This window comes from Xiphophorus hellerii, chromosome 20 (genome assembly GCF_003331165.1).
Source record: "Xiphophorus hellerii strain 12219 chromosome 20, Xiphophorus_hellerii-4.1, whole genome shotgun sequence".
NCBI lineage: Eukaryota > Metazoa > Chordata > Actinopteri > Cyprinodontiformes > Poeciliidae > Xiphophorus > Xiphophorus hellerii.
Window position 1 is genome coordinate 5,138,175 of NC_045691.1, and position 12,277 is coordinate 5,150,451.

Sequence of the window (12,277 nt, forward strand, 5' to 3'; positions counted from 1 at the left end):
TTATTAACCTGACAGGGCACACCTATGAAGTGAAAACCATTTCAGGTGACTACCTCTTGAAGCTCATCAAGAAAATGTAGAGTGTGTGCAAAGCAGTAATCACAGCAAAAGGTTTCTACTTTGAAGAAACTAGAATATAAGGGCTATTTTCAGTTGTTTTACACTTTTTTGTTTAGTGCATATTTCCACATGTGTTATTCATAGTTTTGATGCCTTCAGTGTGAATCTACAATGTCAATAGTCATGAAAATAAAGGAAACTCATTGAATTAAAAGGTGTGTCCAAACTTTTGGTCTGTACTGTACATCAATTTTGGAAACTGTTTCTAGCGGCTTAGTGTGTAATTTTAGGAAGACGAACAGCGGAGAAAATGAGTAAGCGCAAATTCCAGCCGAGGTGGAAGGAGATTTGTAAATTAAGATAAGCCCAGATGGTAAGGATGACGAAGGATTTCGTGTCGGACGCAAAGAGATTAATGCCGGGAGAATAGATGTCAATGCCTTGAGATTACACATGAAGTCTGGCGACCACAAATCGGCTGTAAGAGAGAAAAAACGCTGAAATCTCCATAATCAGGCACATTGTGCAAAATACTGTATGTTCACACTGTGTGTGGATGGTTCAGATTTCATTGACATCAGGATGTAAACACTGTTTCTGACCTCGGGTGGAATGGCCATCTGGTGTGCCGGGCAATACCCGGTAGGTTAACGCACATCCATGGGCTGGTCATGATTTACCCAAAAGAATGTGTTAAAAACAGGAATATGAAACTTACTGATGTGTTTGCCACCAATAGTTCATCTGCGGCAGGAAAGGGAAAGTTGGCCGTTTAGAGGGATTTGTCGAAGGACGAGGATGTTGATGGCGGTGTGCATCAGCCTTCAAACGGTAGCTGATCAACTAGCTTAGCAGGCTAAAAACAAATCCAGCACAGTGATGGCTGAAATGATCAAATGTAGGCACTATGAGGAAAAGACGCAGCAGAGACAAATGCAGTGAACTGAAAAATGTTGAGTTAGAACTGGAAGGAAAAGTTTGCAAACTGAGGCACATGAGCTGATCTTTAGTTAAAACAACACAAAAATGTGTAGTAGTTTATACATTTACATCCATTGTCATAAAATTAGCATTAAACTAGCATTAAAAATACTTGTGCACTTTATTTATTCAATGGTGATGGCAGTGGTGAAATGGTGAAAAATGACATTCAATTGGCATAAAAAAAATAATTTAATTTCATTAGTAGTTTCTGAAAAAAAGACTTGTTTTAGCTCTAAAGGAGGTAATATTTTTACCTTTTTGTTGGGGGAGGGTCAGATATCTCAGCGCCGTCTTGTGTGAAATTTGCCAGACAGGTCGTCCAACTCTGAAACAAAAATCATGTCCTGTTTTCTCAAGCACAAACTAAATCATGCAGTATTGAGAGCGGACAGGGTTCAGCTTGTGAACAGGCTCTCTACATGAAGGCTTCTGAGATCCGTGTTTGGTAGCACAACCTGAACAGATGCTGTTTTCTTTATTTTTTAATCCCTTCTAGGAAATAAAGTCCGAAACTCTTGTTATAGTGAATGTGAAACATTTGAGTTGTTATTAAAGTGTGGACTTTCTGTGTGTGTTTCAGATATTTACACGCTACGGGAAATGCTACACATTTAATTCAGGCCAAGATGGACGACCCCTACTGGTGACGATGAAGGGCGGAACGGGCAACGGCCTGGAGCTGATGTTGGACATCCAGCAGGATGAATACCTGCCTGTGTGGGGAGAGACTGGTAAGATCAACTGAAAGGCTCATCACATTTAAGTTGTCTGCAGATTAAACTTGAAACCAAACTTTATATTTATGTTTTCTGCTTGCTTAGAGTTTAATAGAGTAGCACATAGTTAAAAAAAATAAGTCAGAAGAGGAGCCAGATAATTTCAGATATGGTGATTTATTTAATATCAGCGGGGAGTAAAGCAACCCTTGGGATTCCCGTCTAATCCATAAGACTTAGTTTGAAGAGGCTAGATTGCATGCATTGTGAGCTCTTTTTATGTAACCCTGGAGCCTTAAATCCATTTATTGAAGCGATGCATTAAATTTGTTTTATCTCCAGAGATCATATGAGCCAAAAAGTTAATTTGTCAATTCATACTGTTCCTCTTAGGGATGATTTGACAGAGTCTACACACTAATGAATTTTATTGACTGATTGATATTAAGATTTTTTTATTATTTTTATTAAAATGCACTACAACAACCTTGCAAAAGTACTAGCACGTCTTGATACCTTTAGTAATGGTACAAACACAGACTGCAAAGTATTTGATTGAGATTTTGTCTGATAGAAAAACACAAAATAGTAAATGATAGTGACGTGGATGGAAAACAATAGTTTTATTTTTTTAACAAATAAAAATATTAAAAGTGTACACATTTAGCCCTGTTGAGTCAAAAGAGCCATTATTAACCGCAATTTTAGTCTTGTGGGTGTGTCTCTTTCACATTTTTACATCTAAGGCCATTTTGGAGTTAAGTTTAGTACCTTTCAAGAAATACTTCAAGACACGATCAAAGCAATGTTTTGTTTCTTTTATGGCTACGTTCACACAAGTCTTGATGTTCAATTCAGATTTTCTTTGCTGAAATGTCGTTTTTTTAATGACCGTTACTGCCACTAATTAAATGTGATCAAAATCAGACTTCTGTCAACTCGCTATGCACAGAAGAAGAACGTTGACACAGCAGAGCACTGTTTACATGTTTACAGACATAGTAACGGATGCTACTGTTTATAGATTGATTTTAAAGTTGTTGAACAGAGTCAGCAGTATTTTCACAAGACAAGAAAAAAACAAAGAAAAAAGAAGTCACATCTACTCCAGCTTTTGTTTACGTCCAGGCTTAACACGTCTGGCTTCTTCTGGTACAGAACTACCAGAAGATCTGAGACATTTTATCATATCTCAAGTCAATCATAAAATGTGACATGACGCATTTTAAATGCAGACTCTTTAAAAATTTTTGGATACGTATATGATTCAGTGGCACAAATCAGATCTTTTTGGGGTGTGAAAAGAGACAGAAAAGTGGGATATCGGTTGCAAATGGGCAAAAAAATGGGTCCAAAATTGAATTTTTACTGCATGAGGAGACTTACGATGGCTTTATTTATTTTAAACTCTCAGCTGTGCGGGATTGACCATTTTCATTGGTAGTTTATGAATCACATGGAGTTCAGAGGTGTTTGTCTTGCAGGCTTATTACAGAAATCTTATTTTCCACTTTCTTCCACTTTAGTGCCCTTACATCCTTTCATAAAGGTATTGTTTGTAGACTGCTTGACTAACAATTACTTTGTTGACAAATTCTCTAACTTGACTTTTGAATTTGTCTTTTAATTCACTAATTGGTTGACTTTTGGGATTTTTTATTTTGGGATATCAAAGTAACAAAGGCTGAATATCAATGCGCAGGAAAAAAAAAACAGACAATTATGTATTTAACTTTCACTTCAGAATTATTTGCTTTCTTGTCTTGGTCTGTCATGTCAAATGCAATTAAAAGACATTAAAGTTTATAATTGCAATGTGTTAAAAATTTTAATGGATGCATGAAGCTCTTTGCAAGACACTGTAACTGTAAAGAACCATGAGTCAAGAAAAGATCGGAACAGCTCAGAGACTCAATCTATGACGTGTGTTTGCTCATCTATTCAGGTTCCTCCTATCTGCAGAGAGGCTTTATTGGCCTCCGACTCTTTGATTTTAATGCAGCTGTAAATGCTGCTATGTGTTTCATTTCAGTGTTTTATAAGCACTATGAAAATAATATCACAAAAAGACTGCACTGGCGGTCATCATTAAATAAGAAGCTCAACACAGAAAGCTTTATCTGTACTGCAATATTTAAATATAAGCCGCAACTACCTCACGCCTGAATGATTGAATTATAATATTTATTGTCCTTTAGGTAATGTTATTGAATAACTGTTTGGCTTTACTACATGAGAGATATGAATTTTATTGACTACTTCTACTTCTTTTAAGAGCTCGGAGTTTTTTAATACTCTCGTCACACATTTAAATATTTTTGTCTTCTGTTTGGTGATAGGAAGATACTCATAGGAAAATATGGATGCTGCATTGCTTAATAACATATTAAGTTATTAGTAGCATACACAACTTCATCACCGCATAATCTGGTTGCTAGAGATTATGTGGACATTCACTTTCCCACGGAGCCTCACTTACCTTTGGATGTTGGACTTTTGGAACTGAATTATGGCATAATTTACTTTTTGATTAATTCGACTAATAATTGTCTGACCACTTGGGGGCACTCATAGATCACATAAACATTTATTGAGCCTTATAATATGTAATAAGATGCTGACCACATGATAAAGTAATGTACCCGGTCCTGATGCAGCAGAATACTGTGAATTCCACAGCATTGATCTCAATACACAGATATGCAGTCTGTGTATGTGAACACCACAAAATCTTTTTAATATCCACATTTATATTATTCTTACATCCATAAATAAACCAGCACACACAGCAAAATATGAAATGTGACTTTAGATTTGGTTATTTGTGTCTGATATGACTTATTTAATTCTGAGAGAATTGAAAATAACATTCAATATGAAAAAACACACACAAACCAAAATGAAAGTCTTAAATTAAAATAAGTTGGAGGAATAATCATTTATACTATGCTGATTTGCACAAGTAAAAAGAAGTGGTCATAAATATTTATGGTCATTTCATTTTATACAGTAAAGACAAAATATCAACCAAAAGTCCAGAAAAAGACACTTTACATAAAAGTTCCAGTGTATTTCTGTGTCTTTGGGAGAATTTGATTTTAGAAAACCAAATCGGATTTCTGTTTCCTACAGTTTAATTACATTTCCAAGTGTCACACAGGTTATAATCAATCAATCAAAGATACTCTTGACTTTAACATATTTTATTTTGTAAACATACCTTTCCACACAATCCATTTCAGATTATTTAAACAAACAAATGTTGATGATGAACTACCATTAAAAGGGTGTTTATCTGTTTAAAAGTGATTAAACTTAGAAAATATGCTAAATGAGTTGGAAATCAAATTCTAATACATACATTATATATATATATATATGTATATACAGTCCAGACCAAAACTTTGGACACACCTTTCTAATTCAATGGGTTTTCTTTAATTTCATGACTATTTATAAGGCAAGAAATCCCACTTATTAACCTGACAGGGCACACCTATGAAGTGAAAACCATTTCAGGTGACTACCTGTTGAAGCTCATCAAGAAAATGCAGAGTGTGTGCAAAGCAATAATCACAGCAAAAGGTTTCTACTTTGAAGAAACTAGAATATAAGGGGTATTTTCAGTTGTTTTACACTTTTTTGTTTAGTGCATATTTCCACATGTGTTATTCATAGTTTTGATGCCTTCAGTGTGAATCTACAATGTCAACAGTCATGAAAATAAAGGAAACTCATTGAATTAAAAGGTGTGTCCAAACTTTTGGTCTGTACTGTATATATATACTGTATATATACTGTATATGTATAGACAGTATATACAGTATATACAGTATATATATATATATATATATATATATACAGTACAGACCAAAAGTTTGGACAAACCTTCTCACTGAATTCAATTAGAAAGTGTGTCCAAACTTTTGGTCTGTATTGAGTACAGACCAAAGGTTTGGACACACAGTTGTGTCCAAACTTTTGGTCTGTACTGTATATAAAAATTCCTAATCACAGGTTTTGTTTTTAGTTGATACCTAAATATTGGCCAGTGATTAGCTGTATAAAGACGCCATTCATCAATCTGGCTTAGTCCTCCAGATTACATAATGCGTCATTTCATCCTCCAAGAATTTCTCCTTGGAACAAGAAGAAACCTGGCATTATCAAACAAATACTTGCATAATTTAATGCATCACTTAAGAATTACATTTACCGAAACACTCAACAAAAGCAAATTTATATCATCTGTTGTAACAAATTGGTTAGACGCTGGCAGCAAGGCTCTATTGCAAGACTTGGATGCAGAATGATGGCAGAAAGCAGTATTTACTTACATAATGTCAGCATACAGTGAGCCAGTTAGCGATTTAGGCAAATAGTATCTGACAAGGAGAAAGTTGGGATGCTGCTCTGTGAGTGAGGAGGTAAATTTCCTCTGAAGATCAAACACATGAAAGGCTTGAGTCCACCGCATACAGCTTTGTTAATGGATATATGTAGTTTGTGCTCAAAACTTATTTATACTCTTGTGCTCTAAAAGTGTATGCTTGATTTTATACAGAGAATATGTGCTGCTGTTTTGAAAGTTAGAATTTCTTGTTGTCATTTTTTATTCCACGACCCTAAAAATGCTTAGAAGTGTTATGGTGATTTTCCAGTCACTGGCATTTCTTTTGAGTTTTGTTATACTTTTTGTTACTTTTATAAACTTTTTAACTGACTATTAAAATGGGAGTGTTTTACTTTTTGCTGATTATGGCACTGACCTATGGTTTGATTCATTTAAGAATAAAAAAGGGACCAACTTTTTGGACAGCAACCTCTCGTCACATAACAGACAACTTACATGAGTCAACATAATTTGTTGCAGCATTTCCATTAATCTGTTTGGTACAATATGCAAAACATGTTAAAAAATAGATTTGGCAGATGAGCAATAGTGTTTTTGTTACTTATTAGAAGAAATCAAATCAGCATTTTATTCAGTATGATGCTAAACAGGAGTGTTACCCCATTAAAAATGACATGTCAAAACAAAGCAGCTAATTTCTGTTAGAATCTGTAAATGTGTTCATTTTTCTGTACCCAAGCAAAGCTCCAGTACAATAATTGCATACTTGAATAGATAAGCACATGGTGAGACACTACAGGTCATGGATTGGTCTACACAGAGTCTGGAGTTCCTCTAATTATGTAAAATGATAGTGATAAGTGCAAATAAAAATGCTTGGGCAAAATGAAATAATCTGACTGGAAGGCAAATAGATGGTGTGGTGAGAAATACACATGGGTTTTTAAAACGAGAGAAAACAAAACAGTAAGCTCGAAATATTTACCAAACACTTAGAAAACATATCATAAAAAGCTTAAGGCTGTCAGAAGCACTTCCAGGGAAGGCTCTGGTATTCCTAATGTGAGATTATTTGTTGATAAAAATCACAAAGCAAGACATATAATAGGAATAAAGGCATAAAGCTGGAAGGTTTCTGGCTAATAGGGTAACCTGCCAACCTGTCTGAAGACAAATAATTTTGGGGTTGTTAGAAATGGCCGACTAAAGCCACATAAGCAGTTTCAGTGATATAGGATGCAAACGTTATCAAAGATTTTTCAGTATAAAACGTTTCATTAAAAAACGTTGCATCGAATTAAAAAAAAAAAAATGGTGAGATCCAAACAACTTCATAGTTATAAATAAAACATTTAATATGCATTTTTTTTCTCCACTACTTCAGATCTGGGTTGTCTGAAGCTAAGTATTGATAAATAGAACTGTTTAAGCAGTAGATTAATGCTCTGTGTTATACAAAAATAACACCTCAACATATCAAAGCAATTCATCAATTATTAATTACTTTAAATCTTTTTTTAATTGTCTTGCTACTTAACAATCTGCATAACATAAAGCTTACCAGGCGAGTGCCCAATGATGCAATGCTTCCTCAGTGGCAAAAAATCCCCAAAATAGGCTGTTTATGAAATAATCTTCTACTCTAGTGAATAAATAACTTTACAGTAGCTGCATCTTATTCACCCACTCAGATGTAGCAGAAAAACTCCTGACTGTTTGTAAGAAACGTATGTAGCCACCCAGACATTACCCACTCATTAGGCAGGAGAGCTGCAAGTTCAAATCTGACAGAACAAGAAAAAAATTGCATTTTTAAGGCAATATATTTATATGGCTAGAGGCTTACTGACAATATATAATGTGTAATATGGCTTACTGAGTAGAGCGACATTTTATCAGGATGGTACGAGAGCTCATGGAAAACAAAAGAGTTAGTTTTGTCCAGAATAAGTTTTCTATTGCTGACTGTCAGCAGCTCCGTTTCCATTGCAAACGGAGCTGCTAACGTTAAAAAAATACAGTTTCACCATCAAATAATAAATTACATTAAAGTCACATGTGAATAAACTTGTTCACTCAATAAAATATTAAAGTTATGGCCGTGACTGATGTAAACAGTTACAGGAGATACATTAATAATTCAGCCATCACAGGAAAGGTCGCCGTCTGATTCAGACGTTGCATCGACAAATTCCTCATATTTGGAGCGGCTACATTGTGCAGAGTTTTAGAGAAATGGTAGTCGGCCATTTTACAGATGAACAACGTTGGAATGAGACAAACTTTTATGAAGTGTGTGATGCTGTGAGAGCTCTGGTGGAGCCAGCTGAAAATCCTCCTACTACTTCCTGTTGTCTTGTTTGCCATTTCCGCCAGTAGCAGCATCCAGCTGTTGATCATGTGACTATCGTGATCCAAAAAAGTGTTTCCATGGCAGTTTTGCGAAATACAGTCTATTTTGATACGGCTGGAAAAAAAACCCCACATTATTCCAGCGCAAAATTGTTTAAAATAATCATGTTTCCATTAAGCTAATTTATTTTTGTAATTTTATTTGCACGATTTTATGGTGCAAGTGGATTTATCATAATATCTTATAAATCTCAAGCATAATTTGAGATTTATGAAACTTCTCTTTTCGAAATAAAAGTGAAAATTTGGGATATCTGTGTAACATTTGGACAATTTGAACTGCACTGAATTGTTCTAACTGTTGTGATTCAGACTCCTGAAAGCAAAGTTTGTGAAAGCAAGAACAATTGATTCTTGACTAACTTAGAAACGCAGTGAAGTGTCCTCTAGTCTGCTTCTCAGTAATCCAGTAATATGAATGTGCATGCTGGTCACAGAAAGAGAGACTCACCCGGGGTCGCATTCATTCAAGAACTGCCACTGAATATCGTCGGAGAACAAAATGCCACCCCTGATTTAATTTGAAGCATTGGATGCAGCTAATGAAACCATAATCTCATGTGGGAAAAGGCTACAAAAACAACTTTGCTGCTGTTTGAATGAGTCTGTTCTGATCAGCTGAATGCTGTCGACGTACAATGGAAAGTCAAAGTCGACCCACCACCTTTATGCTCCAATCCATATTGGGACGTCGCCACATGGACCATGATCTCTGAGGCAGATTTCATAAAGCCGGTCAGAGAAGTCAGATAAAGATGAATCTGCAAATAGATATGTCTTTGTGTCTCTTATTGCTGCTACTATTATGCTATCTCTGGTTTCATGTTTGCAAAGGCGACTCGTGTCTCCATATTCCAACAAGGACAAACAATTGCTTCTTGTCATTTTTTAGAACAGTGCATTTCCTGCTCACACCACCAAACTCAGCCAATCACAGCATCGCTTTAAGTTTCAAATTTCCTCAACAAGAAGACAGTCAGATCATGTCTGTAACAAAGAGAATCTAATCAGCTGAATCTCTTACAGATTGTATCATTTTGAGGACTTGTTCTTCTTTAAAAGCACTGAAGTCGATGCTGAAATAGTCTGCATGAGGGTTGAGAACCAAAGATCAACCAAATATTTTATACTGTAGAGGAAATGCTCCAAATACACATTTTATACACATCTACGTATTTTTGCTTAACTGTTATTTTACCTGAATGTCCCTTATTTATTTCCATTATACCTTAAAAGCTAAATGTGCAGGACAATATTTACATTTTAAGCTTAGGAAGTTAATGCATAGTTATTAAATGTGATTAATAACAGCACAAGTGTGATTAGTCTATTTTGTAATAGATTGACAGCATTAGTACAAAAAAAAATGACAAGAATAACACTTAAATATCAGAACTTCTGAGATATAAACAAGCCTCTCTGGTTCTGCGTTATCTGAAAACAAACACCCTCCAGTGGATCAACTAGAATAATGTTAATGACAAATTGATTAGTAAAAGGGGTTTGAGGTTGCATGTTTATTGAAGAACTATCAACCTAAAAAACTAAATGGCAGAGGGGAAAACTGCATTCCGATATGAAGTTACCCTTGCTTTGATTTTTAGACTCTGCTTGTCTCAATTTTGCCTCTTACAATGATAACTTTATTGTGTATTTTATTGCAATTTCTTAAAATTATTTAATGTCCCAACCAGTCAAGTAAAAGGTTAAATGTTTCTTGAATAAACTGAAGAAAAACCTTTGGCTAATTTATTATCTTTCTTTCTAATAAAGAGGAGGTAACAAAAATATTGATAAAATATTAATATTTGAGGCTAAAAACAGCTTTTCTAAAGTCTAGTCATTAAAGAAAACATCCCAGCCATGTCCTAGTCTCCAAACTAGAATCGTACTCATTATGCTTTGACCTCTTTCAGTAATAAAGAAAATACTGGGAATGCTTTAAATAGCATCGTAACCTTCTGCTTTAAAATGTTAGTATTCCTAGAAATGAATCATCTACCACTGATTTCAGGGAGTTGTTTCTTAACAGCAGCAATAAAACATTAAAAGTGACACTCTTTCTGATTTAGCATATTTAAATGACCGTGTCCTTTGCAAACAGAAGGGTGACGTGTGCAACAACAACAAAAAAACTGCCACCAGATCAGCAGAAACACAATTCTCCATCCTTACAACAAGCACAGCAAATTTGATCTCAACTAATCAGAAAACTTTCAGGAGAAGGTTTGCAGTCCAGATTAGACTGTACAAATAAGAGGAAGCTAAAGGATCGTTAAACCACAGAGGTGGTTTACCCAACAAGATCAGCTGCTCGAATAAAAATATCTTTCTTAGGAGAATGTAAAAGTCTTAGGATAACCCTCCAGAGTCATGACCTAAATCACACAGAGCTCCTTTGGGATTTGATGGAGAAAATTATGTCAGCTCTGATTTCTTTGCCGACATATACAAAACTTTATGCAGTGTTGCTACAGGAGATGTCTTAATGGTAAAAATAACTTCTGTTCAGTTTTTTCCATTATTTGAAACTTACCAAACACTTTTTTTGTGTCTTATTAGCTGAACTTTTGTGACTGTACTCGACATAAACAGAGCCTCACAGTACAGATAAATAATACAACGCAGGGCACATTTTCTGTTTGGGAACTGCGTGTTCCCTCAAATGCAATCAAAAGGATTTAAAGAAATAGTCAGTTCTATTATCAGCAGCCTGATGACATCATAATGGGGCTTCTTCTGTGTGCTGCCTGCTCTCAAAGCTGACTCAGACTAATTGAGACAAAAAAAGAACAAACACCAAGAATAGAGTCGAGTGGAATAGAAGTTCAACCCCAACAAGTGTGATGAATCCTGATCCACTTGGTTAAAGTTTGGTTGCAGAATAAATAATTTTACCTGACTGTTCCTTAATGTTAAACCTCTAATCTTAAAGCAGAGTTGTTGTTTTTTCTAAGAATATTCTCCTCTCTAACCATATAGCTAAATCAGAATCCATTTCTGTCGTGTTCATGCAGACAAACAAGGAATTTGAATTTAGTTCCACATTGCTCTTCTGAAAAAATTTAAATATGTAAACAGAAAATTAAAAACTTTTTTTGTATAGGTGAGAATATTACGTACTTAAAAGCCAATTTGTTTCAGTAATTTTGTCACATTATAAAGATTAATTACACCCAGATGAATGTTTGAAAGTCTTTATTTCTCTTAGTCATGATAATTTTTCACTTACAGTTAATGAAAACATGACATTTAAAATTAAAATATTACATCAAACCAATATTTATTACATTAATGTGGGCTACATGAAAGTGGGTTAAATGAAAAGTATGTTTAATACCTCCTTAAAGGTTATTTTCAAAAGGTACTTTTAATCTGACAAGCAGACCTGTGAATGCATATTATAATTCATTAAAAATGGACTGTTTACACCGCTAACATCATCTCAGTTCAGATTTAGTGAAGTCTGGGAGAGACAGCCAAGTTAAGGGTAATCACTGAACTTTTTTTTTCTGTATGTTTGTTTTGCTGAGATTTTTTTAGGAATGAACAAAGCTAAATTGCAAAAATTAAACTTATGTCACCATTCTGTAGCTATTGAAACACAACAATCAATGAATATAAATCCTTGCACTTTTAAAAAGTAAACATGTCCATCCTTTTAATTTTAAATGCTAAACAATTTAAAATCTGATGATTTATCTATGATAAAACATTTTAAGCGGATTTAATATCATTCTCAATAAACCAA

General features: G+C 34.7%; 1 protein-coding gene across 1 annotated transcript in view; it reads left to right on the forward strand.

Moving 5' to 3' along the window:
* The window catches only part of asic1b (acid-sensing (proton-gated) ion channel 1b), a 192,234-nt gene that overhangs the window by 151,257 nt on the left and 28,700 nt on the right, over window positions 1-12,277 (forward strand). The window contains exon 3 of the mRNA XM_032549871.1: window positions 1,625-1,775. Within this exon, the coding sequence (XP_032405762.1) occupies window positions 1,625-1,775 (151 nt within the window). The remainder of the gene's footprint in view (window positions 1-1,624; window positions 1,776-12,277) is intronic.